This window comes from Brachyhypopomus gauderio, unplaced genomic scaffold (genome assembly GCF_052324685.1).
Source record: "Brachyhypopomus gauderio isolate BG-103 unplaced genomic scaffold, BGAUD_0.2 sc34, whole genome shotgun sequence".
NCBI lineage: Eukaryota > Metazoa > Chordata > Actinopteri > Gymnotiformes > Hypopomidae > Brachyhypopomus > Brachyhypopomus gauderio.
Window position 1 is genome coordinate 369,703 of NW_027506866.1, and position 23,388 is coordinate 393,090.

Consider the following 23,388-nt stretch of genomic DNA (forward strand, 5'->3'; position numbering starts at 1 on the left):
GTGGATACACTCCAGCAAGGTGACTACACACACTTGCACACCTGTGCAGGCTCGCTCACAATCTCTCACTCTCACTCACAGGGTCAGTGCTGCTGTTGATTTTGAAAGGAAAATTGATGAACTCATACAGTGCTTTTCCATCATGTGTGTGTGTGTGTGTGTGTGTGTGTGTGTGTGTGTGTGTGTGTGTGTGTGTGTGTGTGTGTGTGTAGTCTCTCCTCTGAGCTAGATAGCCAGAGGCTGCAGAGACTGATTGAAGACAACAAAAGGTGGCTGGAATCACAACGCAAAGACCCAAATGTGTATCCTTTCACAATCTCTCTCTCCCCCTCAGCTTATACACATGTATGTATCACACACAAACCAGTACGGGAACAGAATGCATCATATTTTCACACACACTCTCTTGCACCCTTGTACTCTCCTGAACCTCTGCCCAGGCCTCTCTTCACACGCTACCCAGCTGCCCCACCCACCAATGGGCTGGTCCAGCTCGGCCTGGACGAGAACAATCAGATCAAGGTCTACCATTACCGAAGAGGCACAACCCACTGATGTCCGTGTATGTCCAGTGCAAACATCAGTGGATAGACAGAATACAAACATGCCATCAGCATGTACACATTACAGGTGATGTTGCTGACAGTCAAGGCAGATTTTGCATAGTACTTTGAAATTCTTTTTTGATAAAAACATTTCTCATCTAATTGAAATTCAGATGGAATATCTAACTGTAATTAGTGATTAAGGTATTTCCGCCTACATAACACATTGCAGTGGTGGATTATACTTATTAAGATGGCGGTGGCAGTGTTGGATGTGGCTAAAACGAGCTGGAACGTCGTCTTTCCTGCAGGTGCTGAACCTGCGCTCTGGCGTGTCCCGCACGGCGGTGGTGTCCTTGAGGGAGTTGTACTCCAGCCTGCAGAAAGGGATGGACCAGGAAATGGAGGCTACGGCTAAGGTCCTCCTCCACAAAGCAGCGGAGTCCAAAGGCTTCATCAGGCAGGACGTGGACACAGCTCTGGACAGCATGGTGCAGAACTGCACCCCCATTCGGAGCATGAACGCCCTTCTCGCTGGAGGACTCTGGTCAGTTAGCATGCAGTGAGCTTTAAACTGTGGCTTTCAGATAGCAACAACAGTCACAAGAAGCTAACACAGCACTAATTTTGGCTGTTGTTTTTTGCTGCTGTTTTTACCTCTCCAATGTTCTTTCAAAATATTGCCCTGGCCTATATCAATATTTTTAGTTATTTATCCTCTTATATGTTATTTTTATTGTGTTCCATCTCCGCTCTGCTGATCCAAACTGCCATTCACAATGCTTAAAAAATAGGCTAGTTAGCTAGCTCACAGAGGACATACAAACATTTTCTGTTTAAAAATACACATGTACACTAACTGGTGCAAGCTAAGCAATCGAATAGAATATGATCATTTGATTGTGCAATTAGATCATACATAAGGGTTTTAAGTTTCTTTATAGAAGTTAAAAGTTGTACTGTATACATTGGATGGATTAATAGTTATTACTATTATTATAATAGTTATTTTTTTCCTTCTGTTTTCCTCAAAAGTCATCTGAATGCTGCAGTAAGAAAGTGTACTGCTCGGCACTTGGCTACTTTGGTAGAGAAGATTGGTGCTGGCCGCTTATTGTCTGGGGCGAAAGACATCACACCGCGAATTATTCCTGCAGTCTCCAAGTTGGCACAGGACTCTTCACAAGAAACCAAGTTAGTACTGGGATCAGAACGAGAATTCTACAAAGCTTATTCAGTTTCCCAGATAGTAATATTTTGCTGATTCTTTTAGTCTCCTAGTCTGATACTCTGAAGTCAGCAAATGCTGCTAAATTGTAGAGTAATAGAAGCACTATCGTGTTTTCTAGACACAGACAGCCTTGTAAAATTGTGCTGGTAAGATAAATGGTCAGTGTGCTGTGAGTTACGGGTCCCTCACAGTTCTCTCCTGTTTTGGGGTCTGTTCCTCGTCTCAGGCGCTTGGGCCGGCGTATGCTGCTGTTCCTGTCCTCCCACCACGACTTTGATAAGATGGTGGAAAAGTACATCCCTGCCAAAGACCTGGCAACCATCAGGGACACTGTCCACACTCTGAAATCCAAGGTAGAGATTCATGTTTGGATACATGATGAGGATTTTTTATCCCATCCACTATGCCCCATGTTAACTCATTAAACAAATGTATGTGTAGACATATATTGTAAACAAATACTCGAGTACAGGGCAGTGTGTGGCACCACACATTGTATTTACAGTAGGGCATGCACAGTGTAGTTCCAGACCCAGTAGTTAAAGGACAGAGCATGGTTCAAAATGAACCGGCTTGAATTTCAAATACATTTATCAAAAAACTATTCTTTCAGAAAGTCATTCCACTGATATGCTAAGAGATGCCAGAGATAAAAAAGATAAAAGATTTACCAGAAATACTATAATTCCTATATTAATTAATAATATTTATAATATTGATAATAATCATTCCAGAGAGTTACCATAGTTACCAAATACTGTCACTTTATTTGAATGAAATCTTTCTAGGTTAAGAAAATGCTTCTGTAATAACCCAGTGCTGTCCAGGGTTGATTTATTTATCATTGTTCCTTTTAAATGTCCTTTTTATAGAGCTGGTTAGGGAACTTTACCCCTGCAAGCCACAACTGGTTGAGCAGAAGGTGCTCCCTCTGCTCTGGTAGCTCCTGGGGACCTCCAGCAACAGTGGTACGGTCCACGGGAGGGGTGGAAGCGTGAGAGGGGCCACTGTCCACCTATGCCAAGCCCTTCATGCTCACATGGGCCCCGCGCTGCTGGACTGCGCTGGTTACCAACCTTCCAATATCCGCAAGAGCCTAAGAGAGATTGTGAAGAACCTCCCGACCACATGAGAGCTGCCAGCCAGACCTCCAGACCAAAATAAAGCCCAACATGGATTCTACTTGAGGATGGAGATGTTTGTGCATTTCTTACTGTGCCTGCACTCTAAATGAAAGAGAGAGGAAGAAAGTCAAACGTTTTTAACATTTTGAATTAGCAAAAAGCTAAATCCTTAAACTCAGAAGTCCTTTTAAATAAGGAGCACAGATTTTAGTGAATCACATCAGGTTTAACACACCTAGGAGCTCTGCTCTTTTTGCACTTTTGATAACTGTTGTCATGGTGACTATAGATATATATTGTTCTATGATTGTTATTTTCTGTTGACATATCCTGAGGTAACTGTGCAGAATGTAATTTATCACATACACAAGAAACAAGGATCTGGGGGGTATTCCACAAAGCGAGCTAACTCAGTAAGCCGGGCTTTTTAAGACAAGCCTGGCTCATTTTGCTCAAATTCGGTTCCACGAAAGAGGCGAGACTTGAGCCTCGCTCAGTTACTACAGCAACATATACGTTTGAACTAACCTGCTCTGTACCAGGCTAGAGTTGAGGCTTAGCTTAGCGGGACCGCTTCTATTGGCTGAGCAGCGTGATGTCAGTCTCGCCATCCGGGAAACTGAATTGAGGAACAAGGTTCCACTGTAGTTCTATCCATTAAATTGCTGTGGATGTAGCATATAATATCATATCTTTATACATTTAATTGAGTACTGTAATTATTACTTTGGAATGATTGCAGGTTATTATCAAAATTTAATAATTATATTTCCAAATGCAATATATATTTCGATCTTAAGAGTACATATTCATTGTTAATCAGTGAGGTTTCTGTACATTTTAATGTATTGGTTTAATCTTCACAAATTCAGGTCAGTGTAAAATGGAATACAGTGTCTAATCGCAGTTATGGTGCAGAAACATACATTAGTATAAACTCTATATCACAAAAAATACAATTCTTTGTACCTGAGTATTAATAATTATTAATACTGAGTAATTTAGGTGGATACTTTTAGGTATATATTTATCCCCATACTTCCTCTTTTGTGTTCAAATTACAAGCAAATCATATCACTCTGCAATTTATATATGTTCAGTATAAATAATGTAAATGTGTGGTTAACTTAATGGTGCAAAAAGGAAATGGACACAGACAACTACCTTACCAAGATTTTCATACAGGTGATACAAATAATCCAAAATGTATGCTATAAAAGAGCAGCTAACAGTGAAGGCTGAAGGCTGATTGACCATGGCATGCCCATTTGTAGAGAATCCAGTAAATGAGGGAGCGTGTATAGTGTGCAGAGCATTCATGCTACCAGCTCCAAGGTCATTCCAGGACAGGACAGATCCACTGGGCTTTCCAGATGACTACTTATTTGTTCAGAAGACACAGTATTATATATCTTTGTAAATTACTGGAGCCATATATTGAGAAGACCACTAGACGTTGTAAAGCTCTTACCAAACCCCAAACGGTCTGTATCGCTTTGCGCTTCTTTGCCAGTCATGCATTTCTGTACAGTGTTGGGGATGCATAACATCTTAGTAAGGCAACGGTCTGCCGCGAAATTCGAAAGGTTTACCTTGCGCTTAAGCGTTTCCTTAATATATTCATCAAATTCCCTGGTCACAGAGGCATCCTTCCCATCCTTTTCAGAACAGCTGTCATGTATTCATGAGAAGTAGTGTTGGTTTGATCAGTAACTTGGAGTCAATCAATCAATCAATCAAATTTTATTTATATAGCGCTTTTTACAACAGTTGTTGTCACAAAGCAGCTTTACAAGTGCCGAGTCCTAGCCCCCAGAGAGCAAGCCAAGGGCGACAGTGGCAAGGAAAAACTCCATAGTTTTTTTGCATGAGGAATAAACCTTGAGAGGAACCAAGACTCAGGGGGGGAACCCATCCTCCTCTGGCCGACACCGCTCACCATGACAACAACAACAATTTAGACAGAAAGAAAATAAAGAAAAGGAAAAGATGTAGTAATGTCCATCATGGTGTAGGCTTATCCGGTCAGGCAGTAGGGGGCTGGCACTGGAGTTAAATGTATATGACTTTAACAGATGCTCTTATCCAGAGCACTTACCAAAGTGCTTTGTATTCATCTTAATCAACTATTTCATGCTAAAATTCATTCAATTCAAAACGCATTGAATTCTCTAGGATTTTCAAATGTCATTGGTTCTATAGACTGTACTCACATCTGGATAAAGGCTCCATCTGTACCCATGGAGGCAGACTATGTGAACCAAAAAATTATTTCACAGCATCAATGTACAGGTACATGCAAGTTTTGCCTACCCAACAGAAAATGTAAAGCATGTCAGTTCATGGGTTTGAACAACTTTCACCCTTTGTCACTTTTGCCATTGTTCTAAATGGTTTGCACCAGCCAATTTCTATTCTCCAACATTGAGGTAAAATGGCCCGGCTCGGTGCACAATATTTCGTGCCTCCTCACTGGCACAGAGGTTTGCCCAAGGTAAAAACACTCCAACCACACAAAATAGTGCAGATTTGGCCTCAGTGTTTAACTCTTCTCCTTATAATTGTAGGTGCTTTTCCTGGCTTATTGCTTAGGGATAGGGGTTACCCCTGCCAACCTTTTCTCCTTACCCCATATGCAGACCCTACAACAGATGCAGAGAGGAGGTTCAATCGTGCACATTCTAAGACAAGGGCATGCAGTGAGATGGCATTTGGACAGTTAAAGAGCAGATTTAACTGCTTGCGCCATCTCAGAGTCACCCCTGAGAGAGCCTGTGATATCGTAGCACCCTGTGCAGTTTTGCACAATGTGGCAATACTGCAAAAAGAAGAAATGCCAAGAGTGCAGTTGGAGCAATGGGAAGATGGCATTTTAATTGCAGACCACATGGATGGTAGAGCTGTGAGGGACATGTATGCAAACACTTACTTTGGTTAAGGGAATATTTTGTTTGCATTTGTTCATTAACACTATTGACATAAAACAAGACGGCTTTTTTTTTGGAAAGAGAAATTTATTAATTGTCTTGCTGAGCCTGTGGACAGAAGAAACTTTGATTTACTTATCTTGCAAAAACAAGCATATTAAAGTGAGACCTTTTTGCAAATACTCACATTTTTCTCCATTTTCTTTATTTCAAGCTCCAACTTCCATATTTTTAGTTTTTTGTATTGCAGATCTGCTTTTTTACATTCTATATCTTGGAGCAAGAACCTTTTGTAGATCTCACTAATCTCATATTCCTTTAAGACTGAAGTATAGTCAAGATTGAGAAGTATTTATTCATGTTGAACTGCATAACTACTACTCACGTGTTCTCTTGCAGAGGTGTGAGCTCTGGACATGGAGGCCTGAGGGTCTTCTCTCTGTTCTTCCATTTCCTTTAAACACAACACAAATCATGAGATCACACAGCACATTAACAGACAGATACATAGACACACACGCCTTACAGAACAGGCAGACACTGTGTCCTCATTCTCCTGTACCATCCTGGATGGTCCGGCAATCTCCCCCTGCAAACAACAAATTAAGACACATAAATGTTAACGATCCTCAGGGTTCAGTCATAAGAAATAGGCTGGTTTATGGTACTCACATCATTGTCAAATACAGGAGGGTCTAAAAGAGTCCGCACACCCCCCACCACTGTAGTCATCAAGAATACAATAATACTATGATGTAGCCTGTAAGAACAAACATGTAAAATCTGAGAAACAACTGAACCTACCTTTAACATAAGGCTGTGTATCATGAGGACAGACAGGATCAGATGATGTTCCTCCTTCAATTCCCACAATGATGGGGTGTCCGCTGTTTTGCTCTAAAGCAAGGTCTTCTGCAGGAGTGAGGGCTGCTACAGGAGGCCCACCACCAGCAGCAGCAGTAGCAGTTTTCTTTCTGGTTGCTAAAATATTTTATATAGTTATTTAATATGGTGTTTTACCTTTTCCTGCACATTGGACTAATCAACTGTACTTACCATTCTGGAGTATATTTTTATATTTCACCTTGACCTGCTGCCACGTTCTCTTAACCCTGCTCATGTTACTTTTAAATCAGGAAATTATTAACATTATTAATTTACTATAACACTTTTAAAATGCCAATGAATAGATTAAATTACACTACCGTTCAAAAGTTTGGGGTCACTTAGAAATGTTCTTATTTTTGAAAGAAAAGCAGTTTTTTTTTTTTCAATTTAGCTAACATTAAATGCATCAAAAATACACTATACATTATTAATGTGGTAAATGACTATTCTAGCTGTAAACATCTGGTTTTTAATGCAATATCTACATAGATGTATGGAGACCCATTTCCAACAACCATCACTCCAGTGTTCTAATGGTACATTGTGTTTGCTAACTCTGTAAGGAGGCTATTGGATATTTAGAAAACCCTTGAAAACCCTTGTGCAAGTAGGTTAGCACAGCTGAAAACAGTTTTGCTGATTAGAGAAGCTATAAAACTGACCTTCCTTTGAGCTAGTTGAGAATTTGGAGCATTACAATTGTTGGTTCGATTAAAATCACAAAATGGCCAAGAAACTGAAGATTTCCTACAATGGTGTGTACTACTCCCTTCAGAGGAGAGCACAGACAGGCTCTAACCAGAGTAGAAGGAAAAGTGGAAGGCCCCACTGCACAATTGAGCAAGAAGACAAGTACATTAGAGTCTCCAGTTTGAGAAATCGACGCCTCACAGGTCCTCAACTGGCAGCTTCATTAAATAGTACCCGCAAAACGCCAGTGTCAATGTCTACAGTGAAGAGGCGACTCCGGGATGCTGGCCTTCAGGGCAGAGTGGCAAAGAAAAAGCCATATCTGGCTAATAAAATAAAAAGATTAATATGGGCAAAAGAACACAGACATTGGACAGAGGAAGATTGGAAAAAAGTGTTATGGACAGATGAATCAAAGTTTGAGGTGTTTGGATCACACAGACGAACATTTGTGAGACGCAGAACAACTGAAAAGATGCTGGAAGAGTGCCTGACACCATCTGTCAAACATGGTGGAGGTAATGTGATGGTCTGGGGTTGCTTTGGTGCTGGTAAAGTGGCAGATTTGAACAAGGTAAAAGGGATTTTGAATAAGGAAGGCTATCACTCCATTTTGCAACACCATGCCATACCCTGTGGACAGCGCTTGATTGGAGCCAATTTCATCCTGCAACAGGACAATGACCCAAAGCACACCTCCAAATTATGCACAAACTATTTAGAGAAGAAGCAGGCAGCTGGTGTTTTATCGGTAATGGAGTGGCCAGCGCAGTCACCAGATCTCAACCCCATTGAGCTGTTGTGGGAGCAGCTTGACCGTATGGTACGAAAAAAGTGCCCATTAACCCAATCAAACTTGTGGGAGCGGCTTCTGGAAGCATGGGGTGAAATTTCTCCAGATTACCTCAGCAAATTAACAGCTAAAATGCCAAAGGTCTGCAATGCTGTAATTGCTGCTAAGGGAGCATTCTTTGACGAAAGCAAAGTTTAAAGTAGAAAATTATTTCAAATAAAAAAAAAAAACATTATTTCTACCTTGTCAATGTCTGGACTATATTTCTATTCATTTTGCAACTCATTTAATAAATAAAAGTATGAGATTTCAGGGAAAACACAAAATTGTCTAGGTGACCCCAAACTTTTGAACGGTAGTGTATATGCTCACCCATTTAATCTGTCTGCAATATTATGCCAAGCAGCTTCTCTGGCTTTATTAATACAGGATGTGTTGCCTTCCTTCATAATAACGTGTTTATATTCCTCATAAAGACGTATGAGTAGCTCCTGTTCAGCAGAAGGAAAAAAAAGCTGCTCGTTTCTTCAGCTCTTTCGACATTTTCTTGCCTTTTCGAATATCGATTAGTAAGGCTGTGCAAATACTGTGTGCACGCGCATGTTCGCCGATTACAAAAGCCTGGCTTGAATTAGTGGAAATAGGTTGCATCTGGATTTCGTTAGTGGAACGGAACTAGACGGAAGTGAACTGTTTGGCTAACTCAAGCGAGGCTCACTCTAATAAGCGCCGCTTTCATAAGCTCGCTTCATGGAATAGCCCCCTGGTCAGCTAACGAGCTATCCAAACGCTAACGCAAATCATCCAGGATAATCCAGTCACATAAGAGGAAATATAATTAACTATACTGATAGGCTACCAAAAAAGTAGGCATGTCCCGCGTGTCTTTGCTCCCCACCGCAAACTTCAAGGCAACCAATTAACCCTAATAAGTTCAATCTACTTAAAAAACAGAGGTAACTCGTTGCCTCAAAAAAATTAAGTAATGGCTTCTGTCAAAACTAATATAATTGAGTTGTATGGATACAATTCATACTTATATGATTTAAATAGAGTGAACTAATCAAAAGTTGAAATTACTAAATTTACTCAATTTAAAATTACTCAGTTGCTTTTACTTGTTAATTTAACTTTTGTTGTGATTTTGGATTTGGATCCTTTTGCTTAGCACTAGCATTAGCAACAATATATTTTGCTTACCCTTTAAACATAATATAGGAATTAAATGTAACTATTGTTTTAAATGTGTCCGAGCTGTGAACCCGAGAGAGGGCCTTAGGAAATCATGATGCGTAAGGAGTTTAAACGAGAAGGTGATTGCTCAAGCAGAAGTGGTGAACTAATAATGCTGACATGGGTGAAACATGAATGTATGACATCCTGATGTATGGTGACCTCGGGTCAAGCAGACAGTCCAGAGACAGGAACCATATGTATAAGAGATGTTAGGTTTGGAGACAAAGAGAGAAGACTTGTTTGTTCGAACAACAATACCATGTAAGGCATAGAAGCAGATCTGTGAGTTTGGGGCGTGGAGAAATCGTATATAAAGACGGCATGTACAAACACTTGTTGGGTCTCTCTGATGTTAGAATGTGAGATCCCCAGAGATATCTCTGTTTTAATAAAGGCATTTTTGCTATTGCTATAATTTTGGTATGTGGTTCCTGCTACAGTATTAATCACTACACAGCTACAAATAACTTAAGAGATACTTATGAGATTTTTTTATTATTAATACTTAATTGTTATAATTATTGTAAATGAACTTCACTGACAACACTAGTTTCATAGATATGAACTTGTTTATTATCATTTGGCATCAAATAACATTTTAAACCATTACTGCTTTCAGTCAAAAGCAAAACAGTGTGCTTCATACAAAAGATCAAGTGAATGACAAGACATAGGCTATAACGTGACATGAACAGAGATTCTATAATAAAGTTATTTTTGAGCAATAAAATGCTTGCTAACGTTAGCAGCAAGCTAGCATTATCAGCAATCTCTCCAAATTAATACATTGCTAACACATCTATAAAAGAGTTAGTTCCTGCCACACAATCTAATTGGTTAAGAACTGCTCTAACCGATCAGATATTTCACCATAACGCCACAGCTGTGATGAAGAATACAATAGTCGTCTTTATTTCGTGTCTGCATTATCACACACTGTTAAAAAGCTTCTCCAAGTCACGTGTTTGCCAAAAGTTTAATAGACACGAATTAGTTCGGCGCCCCACACACAGGACGTATACGGTGTACATGTAATGTCACAGAAATTCAGTGGATAGAATTATTAGTAGGAAGTATCATGTATTGATTTTTTATTGCAAAGGCCCTAATGGAGAAAATACCTTTATATATTTCTAATCTACTTCCATTTCAATCTAATTTATCTTATTTATATAATACAAAATCACAAAATAAGTTGCTCTTAGATAGCCCATTAGAAAGAACAGAGTTGGTCATGGTGAGCGGTGTCGGCCAGAGGAGGATGGGTTCCCCCCCTGAGTCTTGGTTCCTCTCAAGGTTTCTTCCTCATGCAAAAAACTAGGGAGTTTTTCCTTGCCACTGTCGCCTTTGGCTTGCTCACTGGGGGCTAGGACTCGGCACTTGTAAAGCTGCTTTGTGACAACAACTGTTGTAAAAAGTGCTATATAAATAAAATTTGATTGATTGATTGATTGAGTTGGGGACAATGGCTTTTTCATTGTATGCGCCTTATGTTTGGAATGAACGTCAAGCTGTCTTAAACCTAGGCTTCTTACCCTCTCTGAAATTGTGTTGTGTATAGAAGTATTGTATGTCATTGTGTATAATTGTTTTGTTCTGCAAATATTGGCCAGGACTCCCTGGGAGAAGAGGTATTGTAACTCAGTGAGATTCCTCCTGGTTGAATAAATGTTAAATAAAAATAAATATATAAAACAGATGATGCATCTGAAATAAACATAATTTAAAAACAAAATACTAAAATAGGCTAAAACAAACAAAAATGGACTAACAAACAAGCAAAAAAGCCCAGACACTGCAGTATTGAAATTCTGTAATAAAGTCATTTTTTTCAGATAAGAAGAGCCTGCTGAGGGGTAGTTCAAAGTCAAAGTCTACTTTATTGTCAAATCTGTGATACGTGCGGGACATACACAGGATTGAAATTACGTTACTCTCAGACTCCATAGTGCAGCGGTAAACATTTACTTAAAATTAACATTAACTAAAACAGTAAAAAAAGGAATAGTACAATAGTAACGGTAAGTACAATAGTAAAGATAAAAAATATAGCTGAGTTGTTTATATATATAATAAAATAAATAGAGGTCTCTGAAATTTACATTCAAGTAAGTGGTGTATGCAGCAGTAAGTAAACATACTGTATGTGCAAAGTGAATGTATGAGGAATCTGGTGTAATTACGATTAAAGTGAACGTATGCAATGAATTAGAAATATAATGTGCAAATGTAACAGGAGTGCAAATTGAAAAAAGAGCAGGGAGTGAGTTGATCCTCCTGACTGGTGGACTGGTGCCAGGGGGATCTGCCTCCTGAACTGTCATGAGATCACAACAGATCCTGGACCTGTAGGAGGAGCCAAGACACAAAATGGCAGTGAGATATCAATACTCCCAGCTGAACTACTCTCTGGACTACACCTGGTTGCAGCATGTGGATAAGACAACAGGGCGAAGATAAGATTTTCTATGGGGCAGTGTGAAGTGTGACGGCAGCTGCAGCGTGAGAAGGCAAACTGCTCTACAGACGCTCTACCTGGCTCAGAGAGGCTGAAACTTGGAGGACGCGGCTCTGTGTCTCTCGGCGCCGGGCAGGGCTGCTCTGGCAGAAGGCACAACCGAGGTCTTTTTGGACCATCCCGGAGGCCGCGGCGCTCTATTCTATAAGGAGATGCGAGACAGTGATCAACGACTGCGGCCTGTCGACAGAGCCGGAGGGGAGGGAGAGGCAGAGCGCGTGGGACTCACCCGGTGGGATGACCATGGCCAGCGACTTGGGCAGGGTGGCGGCGTTTTCCACAAAGGTGGGCAGGCGCCTGGGGCTGAGCGGGCTGCAGATGTCCGAGTCCCGCACGGTCACACAGCTGTTGACGTCCACCCGCTTGTTCACGCCGCAGCTAGGGAGGAGTGTTTAAATCCACAAAGTGAGCAAACAGAAGGGTGACCGTTTCAACACAGAGCAAACACAGAGCTCAGAGGCACAGGAGGCGGAGCAAAGGAGTTCGTGGGGAGGGCACCTGGTGGGCAGGATCTTGGCATTGTCCTTGCCCTCGGTGTCGCTGGAGATGGTGATTATTCTGACAGCGGGGTGGAGTGTGTCCGAGATGACGATGGGCTGAGATGGGTGCGTGGCAGAGGACACACACACAACCAACAAACAGGGCACATGTACTTAATGGCAAGACCCTTCAAACATAGCTGAAAAGCACATTTCCGGTGAGTAATTTCTTATCTGAACACCTGCAGTGTTTAATGTGAGCTGTAGGTTTGGGGATACTGGTGCAACACACGACAAGCTTGTGCTGGCAGGCCCACCTGGCTGTGTTGGTCGGGCTGGCTGCTGAAGGTGACTGGGAGGTTGGAGTTGGTGCTGGCCCCCGCCCCCAGCCCCGCCCCCAGCCACACCCCCACTGCCGAACAGGCCTCTGCTGCCGTCGAAGCCCGTGCACCTCCGCTTACAGATCTCCATGTTCTGGAAGCAAGACTTTACACTGCAAAGTGAGAGAGACAGAGAGTGAGACAGACAACGAGAGTGACACACAGAGTCAGTGAGACAGAAAGAGGTGAGTTACAGCACTGTGCTACAGCAAGTTACAATAAGATGGCGTTCCTTAAAAAGAGCTCTTTGGGGTTTTCTTCCATTTGCATGCAACTTTAGTGTGCTTCCAGTTGGAATTCTTAGCTCCTTGTCTGAATACATTTTACACGAAAGAAGCAAATTATGGAGTGCCCAGCCCTGCATAATGATCGACACGCAAACCATCCTGCCCGCGTCGGAGCTGGAACACAGGCTGGACTGTGTGAGACGGAGGGACGGCCCTGTACACACTCACTGTGCACTGTGAGGGTAGTGAGAGAGGTGAGCCATGGTGACGAATGGGTGTTTGAGAGTCTCCAATGGCGTGATCCGTTTCCCTGCGTCCAGCGTCAGCATCTTTTTAAGCAGGTTGATGAACTCCCACCGGTCAGCCTTCTCCACCTGAACGTCTGTGCCTTCCAGAATGGGCATGTTGACCTGCATGGGAGACGAACGGGTAGGTCATATTATGTGCCAGCAGAGGGCGGCGATGTGCCTAAGACGCTGTTTCAGCAGCAACATTGCCGTGTGTTCCTCTGCATTTCACAGGCGCTGTTGTGACTTACATACACTTCTTATTATGACAGCACGAACCCTCGAACCCTTGAACTCAAAACCAAGTCCTTGCTCTACATGCTCCACCAGCAGCTGGTGCGCTTTGTTCTTCATTTGCATGTCACAGCAGTGATGCTAAGCGTGCAATAAGGTGTACAAGAGCACAAATAACCTGCTTCATGTCATCGAGACGGTCGAAAATGTATCTCCTGGTCTCTTGGGACTTGACGCCAAGCTCCACCTCATGCTCTAAAGGCGTCTGGGGAACATAGAAGGAGAAAAAACGTTCAGGTGTACTGTCAGGTGCCATTACAGATCTCTTATGAACCGAACACATGGCACAAGAAGGATGGGGGACCTTGAGTCTCCACAGATGGTAGCTGGAGCCAGAGCCCCTGTGGAAGAAGCATCTGGTCTTGGTTCCCGCACTCAGGAGGTTCTCTGCTGGAAGGCCCTGCGTCTGGGAGATGTACCGGATCTGCGGCGACAGCGTACAGGAGGGATGATTTTATGGTATGATGGGATGACTTTATTTTATGTTCATATATTGATCCTGAAGACGAGCTAGCAAAGACAACTACTCTATCCAAACCCTACATGTCCCTACAGCCACAAAGCCACCATGGGTCTGCACCTCTAACACAGTAAGGGCCTCGCTTTCCTAAAACACCTTGCACCAGTCAACCCTGTTGTACTGGGACCTTGACTGGACCCATCTTAGAATTCCACTGCAAACCTGAGATTTTTTCCCACTGCAAGACAGTATTCCTAGCACTACTGTAAAGAGCTCTTATTAGATTACCAATTATAGCCAGCAAACACATTTCAGGCCTAAAGGGCCCACAGATCACACTCTCAACACATTTGAGTTAATTGTTTTGTTGGTTCCCCAAAAATCATTCATAGTCTCTTCCTTGCCAGTCATTACAGAACAGCTAGCAAGCTGCATAGTTAGAATAAAGGTGGCCATCACTGTTAGCAACTCCACTCTTCTCCCAAACAAGATTTACATCTTTATTACACAGCGAGGAAGTTCTGGAAAGGAGGTGGGAAAGCAGACTCTAAATCAGCACTGTTCTTCGATGCTTCGTGAATAAAGACAGAAGCGTGAGAAAGGCGAGGTTCGGGTCCGAGGCCCGTGGGCTGACCTGATCGTATTCAGATGCTCCAGGATACAGGGGACAGCCCAGGAAGAGCTCGGCGATGACACAGCCCAGGGACCACATATCGATGGCCTCGCAGAACGGGAGACCCAGGATGATCTCGGGCGATCTGGACCAAAAAGACAAAAACGTCCATCATCACGTTTAGCATGATACTGTGGTTTGTGGTGATTCAAAGGTACTCACTTTAACACAGAGTGATGAATTAATGTGTGAAAATGTAAAAGCTTTAAGAAGTATTTTTTTTACTACCTGAAATATTCTTTTGGTAAATTGGTAGCACAATACTGGCCTGTGCATTACCCATCTACTACTGTAGTGTAACCTGACACTGACACTACACTGACACACTGACACTACATACTGATGTGCTGTTCTCCACTACGTAAATACAGAACAACACTGCCATGGTGTAACTACAATGGAGCAGTGCGGGTACCCTGTACTGATATTACCAAAGCCTGAAGCATAAATATTTTTATGTGTGCTGAGAGCATCTTAACTTCTCAGGCACTGAAGATATTAAGATATTCTTTGGTGTTTGGATAAATGACAACACTTACATGATCCAGTTAAAAATACATCATTTATAAATCAAATGGCAATCAAATGCGTTGCAGTTCATCGTAATGCTTATCACAATCTTAATGTGCAGCCGTGTCACCATAGCCATCCACAACGGGCAGTTCACCTCTCAAGCACACTAGAGCGGAAGCGATTCCCACAACCATGCATCTGTTTCCAATATGCCTTAGGCCGCGCCACTCACCGGTAGTATCTGGTCTGCAGGTAGGAGGAGCACACGGCCTTGGAGACGTGGGTGGCGGAGCCGAAGTCGATGACCTTGACCCGGTACGGCTGCCTGACGGGGTCCACCAGCATGATGTTGTCAGGCTTGAGGTCGGTGTGGATCAGGCCCAGACTCTTCATCTTCAGGAGCGCCATGGCCAACTGCTGCACTATGGACCGGATGCACTTCAGCGGCAGCGGGCTGTGCTTGACGAAGTCCTGCAGGCTCTGCCCCAGCATCTCAAACACCAGGCATAAGTGGTTCCTGTGCTGGAAGCACTCGTACGAGCGAACAATGTTGAACTCGTCTACGTTCTCCTTGTTGAGACGGCTCAGGATGCTCATCTGAGCAGATGGGGGAAGATGGGACAGGCGTTAAGTTATGTGGGCACAGCATTCAAGGGCTAATATGCTACGTAACTTCAATAGCATCAGCCCAGTTACTGCATGGCTCCCTTCAGACATTTACTTTTGCTATATTTGGCAGATGCTCTTTTCCAGAGGGAAATGACCCCTGATCAGTGGCGGCTGGTGCACAAATAATTGAGGGGGGTGTAAACAAATTAAAAACAAATAAAGCAGTCTTATTGCCCTTTATTTATTTGAACATGAATTTTGCCCTAACGTTCTTCAAGTGAATGCTTTGTGAGAAGATTATTTTGTAAAGATAAAACTGAATTTTCTCTCATTTTGTATGAGCTGCTGCTCCAGCCTGCTGATATTCAACATGAACCGATTTACGTTGGAGGTTCGCGCGAGGTGGGCGGAGTCTCGCCCTACGATCACTCGCGAAAGTATAAACCAGCTTTAACGAACCGCAGCTGACTGACACTACCAACAAGAGTGGGTGTGTCCAACAAGAGTGGGTGTGTCTGAAACCGACCAATTAAACTGCAGCCTCAGATCAGTGCTTGGCAAAAGTTTATGCCTCTCCATGCACTCTCATTAGACCGGTGCCCCGCACACAGGAAGTGTGCACAATGTAAGCAATTAAATACAATTATTTGTTTACACTTTTAATAAATTCAAGCATGGCAATTAGACACACAGTGTCACTAAATAATTTCCTCACTATCGCAGTTTATAATGAACTCATTTTAATATCGGAACAATATTAAGGGGGCGGCGCCCCAGCGCCCCATATTGACCAGCCGCCACTGCCCCTGATTACAAATTGCAGTGTTAGCCAATATCAGCCTATTACATCTTATTAGAGCAGGAACAAAGCAACATCACAATCAGGGCTACAATTGTGTAACGCGGGAGTATAGGGAGGTACTTGACGTGTGAAAAGAGAAACAATATAAGCCGTGAGAGCACGGTAAAACAATAAACAAAACTTCAGACAGCTGAAACGGATCATTGCTGATTACTGCAACTCCTGGTGGTAGAGGGAGTGGCAGCCGAGCCAGCCCTGACACATTGACTCTCAAAACCTCTTTTAAATCTACCATAATTTCCCCACCTCGATCAGGCCCTGGCGGGCATAGGCAGGGTGATTTTTCAGGATCTTGATGGCGACAGATTGACTGGTGCCGCGCTTCCAGCACTTGGCCACCTGGCCAAAAGTCCCGCGGCCAAGGAACTCCAGCACCTCGTATCTGTTGGAGGCAGAGCAGAGGACCTCGTGCTGCACTAGACGGTAGTCGTCCATGCTGAGGAAACTGCTGCTTGTAGCCATGGAGTCAAAGTACGCCATGGACCAGGTGGTAGAGATTTAACCAATCTGAATATCTTATTTAGTTATCTGGGTTAACTAACCTCAGAACAAACTTTTTGAATAAAAAGCAGAAGAAAACGACACGGAATTCATTCGTAGTCGACCGTAAATGTTGTTCTGTTTGCACATCACTATGACAACGCGTAATGTAAACTAGCGGTTTCCATGGAAGCTCAATTCGAATTCTACGATTGTGACGTGGTAACAGGCACCACAACGCGCTACGCAGCGCTGCTTTCTTAGCATATAAGATCAAATATAAGGTCGATTTCAAAACAATACACAAAACAACAGCACTGTTTTAAATGTGCGTGTTTGGGTAGCCAGCTACAGTTTTGCTTTTTCTCTAATTCGCTCGCTAGCAATTACCTAACCCCCCCCCCCCAAACGATCACGTTGGCGTATAAATATGTAGTTAAGATATATGCTCGTTTGGGTAGGATTTAATCCAGTAGCTCTACCTAACAAACTAGCAATATTTTATTTAAGGGTAGTTTATTTTCAAAGCACACAATCCTAAAGTCTTAATGCACTCTCACGTTTACCGCTGGAATTACAAGAGATTGGTACATTTCTTATGTATTTGTAACTTATATATTTGTAACGTTATATAAGCGAACCATTCAGTCAAATAGCTATTTGTTGCGAAACGAAACACAGTTCATTTCAAGCATCTTCAAATGCTTTAGCCAATATCCAACACTTTTTTTTTATCTGGAAAATGCAACATTAAAATGAAAGTATTTCCAAGTATTTCAAGCAGCCGTACGAACCCTAAAATTGGGTCTGTCCACTACAAACTCCTTTATGCTTTTAATTCTTCAGCCGAACGCTTGGTGAAGGGGGTTGTATAGAAGGATAAACTGATAGCACATGTACATCTCAGAGACTCTGCTGGATGTAACACAGTTCGTCTGGAATACGTATTTAATAGAGCGCGTGCTCATCGCCAACACGTCTCTGATAGTCTGTGGTGGATCGTGAAAGACCTCCAGCAGCTGCATTACAGACCTACCTGGCTGCGTCATGATCGCGCCTGCGTCTCGGAGACGCTTATGAGATCTCTCCTAGACTATTTAATACGGCGTTTATTCATCTGCAGTACGTCTTTTAAACGGCAGGCTTGGATGCCAAAATGACTTTCATACGCTGCATTCCAGACTTATATGTACAGTAGGCTATAGCTAAAATGCAGCATCTGAACGTACCTGAATGTGGCATTTAAAATCAAACCAGATTGAATTACATTTAAAGCTAGATTTTATATTCTTCTTCCTCCCTAAGTTAAAGCTATGAAATACACAAGCAGCGAGATCGTATGAGCCACTAAGAAGCCTAAAGACTCAAACAGAAATACACTGGAAAATTATGCTATATTATTTTATGTAATTAATTAATATTATTAATATTATTACCACAAAACAAAATTAAGTGAAAGGGATTTTCATTTAACATGTTTATTTAACAGAAAATCAACAATATGCAACAAACGTGTAATTAACAAATTAAAGATGAGCGTCTTGCTGGTGCCAGGTGGAGGTAGTCTTTTAGGCATTTTTCAGCCTCTGCTTTCATGGGAGCGGGTAGCGCTGGGTTCTTCACTGCGGCAGCTGTGTGTCAAAATGTAGAATATTATTACTATTCTTGTTAAAGAGGCATAAGGGCTACACATTTATCAGTTATATTACCCTGAATACATTAAGTAAACTGCATGTAAGAAATAAATCATCTAATGTATCTGTTATTAGGCTAGGCTTAAGGTATTAGGTTACAAGCATAGTAAGTAATTGGAGGAGGAGTAGTATTTTCCAAAATGTACAAAGGTGTTGTTATTTACCGGTCATTTTGCCGTAAAACTTTAAAAACCACATGACCTATAAGAGTCAAATGTAAAAGTAAATGCTATGCGCTTCATGTTAAAGCTAAAAATGTAACATGTAAGTCGCTTCAATATACTCACCAATAATAAGCTGTCCACAGGCTGTCTGTCTGTCCCCTGCCACACCAGTTAAGGCTTTTTGCCAGGTTTGGGGTGAAGACCTTGCTGGAGATCCACCATATCGTTCTCTTTATTGTGTGGCCTCCACTTAGTGACAGCATGTTGGTCTGAAATAAAGCACAATAAGAATATAAATGGATAAACAGCAATCTCACTGCACCAACTGCACCTTCATAACATATGTCCTAGGAAATGTACATTCTGTTTTGCATTTTGTAATCAGGGTTCTTATTTAAAATCAGTTAATATCTTATTCATTGTATTGACTTAAAGTAAGTGATTAGAACGTTTTTGACTAATAATATAAAACTGTATACAGTCTTGGCTAAAATATTTGCACTTCTTTTTAGAAAATATTTAGATGCAATATTGACAGATTGGTGAACCTCTACCCATCTCTGGAGGGATGGATGGATGGATGGATGGATGGATGGATGGATGGATGGAGATAGTCAAGTCAAACTTATTTATATAACGCATTTTACAAAACATGTTGTCACAAAGCAGCTTTACAATCATATGGGTCCAGATCCCTAATGAGCAAGCCAAAGGCAACAGTGGCGAGGAAAAACATGATGGTGGAGATTAGGAAGAAACCTCGGGAGGACCAAGACTCTAAAGAGAACCCATCCTCCACTGGGCGGCCCTTTAGCACAAATCCATATTTGTGGAGATAGAGAGTTGGTGGTAGCTAGATTTGATTTACAGTTTTTCTCAGTCGATTTGGTACATTTCTTTCATCATGATTTTCAAAACAGTTGCAAAGCACATAATTCACTCAAAATTCTTTGTTTTTGCTTCAAAAGCAAATATTTAGGTCAGTCAATTTGTCAGTGCCATCAGAGTATCTAGTCTGTGTGCCACTGCCTATGAACAAGGCAGTCAAAATAATTAGTCATGTTGTCAGTGCAACTATAAGTCAAAGTCAAATTTATTTATATAACGCTTTTCACAACACATGTTGTCACAAAGCAGCTTTACAGGATTTACATGGTTAACAATACTATGGGTCCATATCCCTAATGAGCAAGCCAAAGGCGACAGTGGTGAGGAAAAACTCCCTATGATGGTGGGGAATAGGAAGAAACCTCGGGAGGACCAAGACTCAAAAGGGAACCCATCCATTGGGCGGCCCGTTACAGTCACAAGTCACAGTCAGTGCAGACTGTAAGTACATTCTGATGGAAACTAGCTAAGCTTTTGATTTCAAGAATGCTGCACATGCTGTGGTATATCAAATGAAACAATACATTTTACACACAAAATACAAAGTTACACAGAACACAAAGTTACACATGACTGCATGTGGGAGACTGATAGAAAGAAATTGGGCTGGAATCAATTTTGTACAGCAATATTGTTTGACTGTATTGTTTGCACTGCAATTTGTTGACAAAAACAAATCTGATTGAAATTCAGAAAAGACAGACAGCTGACTGGAAAAACTGCAAAATTAGAAGAAACTTATTCTACACATTCAAAACAACCTGAGCACATACAGCCTCCAGAGAATATACACATTTCTGAATTTACATACATTTTCTCTATGAAATGTTTGAACAATTGAACACAGACACAGTTGTTCTTCCAATATTCAGCTGCACCCAGTGACCAGCTTCAGCCATTGTAAAACCATGACTTACATGTACAACATGGTCCACAATTGTTGCCCTTATTTCACTGTTTTGTCCCCTCAGCCTTACACCACACAGTCTTACTCCTCTTCTTGGCTGTTCACCCTGCACATGGCCTTGTGTTTCCATTATGAGACTTTGTGATACTGCAGTGTTTAGCCTCTATAAATGTTTGCCAATTACAGTAAAGGTTCATGAGACGCACCTCTGACCTGTAGTTGAGACCATTGGTTGATCTAAACCTTCACAAATTCCCTTTTTTACTGTATCTGAATGTTCACCTGCGAATAATTTAATCAAGTTAGGAAAAAATTACCAAAATGTAATGACAAAAAAAAAGAAGTAAAATGATGCCTTAGAGATTATGACGACATGTTCAGCACTTTTGCATCTAATGACCCAGGCGTTGGGTCTAAATGTTTTGGAGAGTAAGACAATTCAACAGACAATACGTACAACACATTTTGATAAACATGACATAAGCAATAATGTATTTGTTCTGTCCCACACACTTGCAGCGGGATTTGTTAGTTTGTTTAATCCCAGTTGGTGAACATTTTAATTCTCTTTTGCGCCACAAGGGGGCAGCCTTGCTACATTTGTGCTCCTGTTTTTGTTTAAATCGCGCCATCTAACGGTTAGTGGCTATAAGCAGCAAGGAGATTAGGAAACAGCCATTCGAGCACAAAAAATCCAACTAGAGATAGAAGGGCACCAAATTACCTAGGTGACTACGTAACTGAAGACGAGGATAGTGATGGAATGCATATCACAGTAGACTACTGCTGTAGAGCAGTGTGTGGCATTCCACAGACTTATGATGAAGCAATGCAATCAGACAATTCAAAAGAATGGAGAAAAGCAATGGATGAAGAAATCCAATCTCTAAATGAGAACAAAACCTTCACCCCGACAACACTAGCAGTGGGCAAGAAACCCGTGGGGGGTAGGTGGGTTTACGCAATCAAGTCTGGTGTAGATGGGAATGACCAATACAAGGCTCGATTTACCGCTAAGGGCTACAGCCAGAAAATGGGAGTAGACTATGGGGAAACGTTTTCACCAACAGCAGACCTAACGAGTATAAGAGTTGTGTTACAAAAGGCAGTACAGGAAAATTTACTGGTCCACCAGATGGATGTGAAAACGGCGTTCTTACAGTATATAAGATGGAGAAATCACTTTATGGACTCAAACAGTCTGGACGAAATTGGAATAGGGTTTTACATAATTGTTTAACAGAAAATGGATTCACACAAAACCAAGCTGACCATTGTGTATATTCTCAAGAGTCAAAAGAAGGGAAAGTGATCATAATTGTATGGTTCTATGATCTAATCATCGCTGCAAGGGATGGAAATTAATTGAAAAGAGTGAAAGGGATGCTTGCACAGCAATTCAAGATGAAGGATTTGGGGCAACTCAAGCATTTTCTTGGTATACATTTTGATTTTTCTGGTGGGTGTATTAAGATATCACAAGAAAAGTACACGAACAAAACTCTACAGCGTTTTAACATGTCAGAATGTAGGGTAAGAGAAACTCCTTGTGAGCAAAAGCTTGAATACAGTGATGATGCAGTTAAAATGACAGACATCAGAATGTACAGAGAGGCCGTGGGCAGTCTGATATACCTGACAACCTGCACTAGGCCTGATCTGAGTTTTTTGGTGAGCAGGCTGTCACAGTACCTAGCTGAGCCTACACAGGAGCAATGGGTCACTGTGAAACATGTCCTGCGATACCTTAAAGGTACATCAAACAAAGGTTTAACCTTTAGGAGAAACAACACTGAGAATCTTGGTATACAAGCCTACAGCGATGCAGACTGGGCGGCTGATACCAGTGATCGCCGCAGTACAACAGGATACTGTGTGAGCCTAAGTGAGAACAGCGCACTTATTTCATGGAAGACGAAGAAGCAACCTACTGTTGCACTTTCCACATGCGAAGCAGAGTATATGGCACTTGCTTCTACTGTTCAAGAGTGTCTTTACCTAGAACAATTACTGGGGAATATGGAAAGTTACAAATACACACAAACAATAATACCTGAGGACAATCAGGGGACAATGGCATATGTGCACGCTGTTAAGTGACGTAATTTCTGCTAAAAGTTTAGGATGGTTGTTGACATCCGGTAGCCATTGAAAGCGTACACTGTGCTAGCTATTCACCTCACCAGTCTTGTAACGAGCATATTTACCGTTATTTACTTGGAAGTTTCCTTCATCTCCTGTCCGTTTACGTGTCCTAAACATGACAGTTAAACAAAAAAAAGTATCGTTTCAACAACGTACAGACAGCAGGTCCAACCACCACTGCTGTGTACCATTGTGCACAGCATCGACAAGGTGTAATTCCTACCTGAGCTTCCACACCTTTCCAAAGGACTCAGAACTGCAGAAACAATGGGTGGTTAAGATCAGGAGAGATCATTTTATTATCACGAGTACTTCCCGTGTGTGTTTGCGATATTTTATCGCTGCTCGAACCTCCCAATCCTACTGGACGACGA

General features: G+C 41.9%; 2 protein-coding genes across 3 annotated transcripts; one reads left to right on the forward strand and one right to left on the reverse strand.

Moving 5' to 3' along the window:
• The first annotated feature begins 232 nt into the window (after positions 1 to 232).
• LOC143485416 (TOG array regulator of axonemal microtubules protein 1-like) lies at positions 233 to 3,041 on the forward strand. Of its 2 annotated transcripts, XM_076984846.1 has the most exons (6): positions 233 to 302; positions 441 to 562; positions 857 to 1,092; positions 1,581 to 1,739; positions 2,003 to 2,129; positions 2,649 to 3,041. In XM_076984846.1, the coding sequence occupies exons 1-6, from the start codon at positions 299 to 301 to the stop codon at positions 2,772 to 2,774; spliced, it is 774 nt and encodes a 257-aa protein (XP_076840961.1). In that variant the 5' UTR covers positions 233 to 298; the 3' UTR covers positions 2,775 to 3,041. The 2 variants fall into 2 exon arrangements, with proteins under 2 accessions (XP_076840961.1, XP_076840962.1); XM_076984847.1 differs by lacking the exon at positions 233 to 302 and having other exon boundaries at positions 447 to 630; positions 2,649 to 3,038.
• Positions 3,042 to 11,754: 8,713 nt separating this feature from the next.
• Positions 11,755 to 17,216, reverse strand: LOC143485485 (homeodomain-interacting protein kinase 1-like). Its single transcript, XM_076984931.1, has 11 exons — positions 16,983 to 17,216; positions 15,498 to 15,862; positions 14,714 to 14,837; positions 13,924 to 14,043; positions 13,738 to 13,824; positions 13,267 to 13,448; positions 12,711 to 12,924; positions 12,451 to 12,548; positions 12,182 to 12,330; positions 11,970 to 12,089; positions 11,755 to 11,780 (listed from the first exon to the last, which is right to left on the reverse strand). Exons 1-11 carry the CDS (start codon positions 17,214 to 17,216, stop codon positions 11,755 to 11,757), a joined length of 1,719 nt encoding a protein of 572 aa, XP_076841046.1.
• Positions 17,217 to 23,388: the final 6,172 nt, after the last annotated feature.

What these genes read in the sequence shown, in the direction of transcription:
- LOC143485416 (XM_076984846.1), top strand. An exon ending in CTTCTCGCTGGAGGACTCTG is followed by an intron (nt 1,093 to 1,580) that starts GTCAGTTAGCAT and finishes TTTCCTCAAAAG; the next exon opens with TCATCTGAATGCTGCAGTAA. An exon ending in TCCACACTCTGAAATCCAAG is followed by an intron (nt 2,130 to 2,648) that starts GTAGAGATTCAT and finishes TCCTTTTTATAG; the next exon opens with AGCTGGTTAGGGAACTTTAC.
- LOC143485485 (XM_076984931.1), bottom strand. Translation starts at nt 17,216, where the DNA reads ATGGCGTACTTTGACTCCATGGCTACAAGCAGCAGTTTCCTCAGCATG. An exon ending in GAGCATCTGAATACGATCAG is followed by an intron (nt 14,044 to 14,713) that starts GTCAGCCCACGG and finishes CTGTCGCCGCAG; the next exon opens with ATCCGGTACATCTCCCAGAC. An exon ending in TTTCAGCCTCTCTGAGCCAG is followed by an intron (nt 11,781 to 11,969) that starts GTAGAGCGTCTG and finishes CTCCTCCTACAG; the next exon opens with GTCCAGGATCTGTTGTGATC.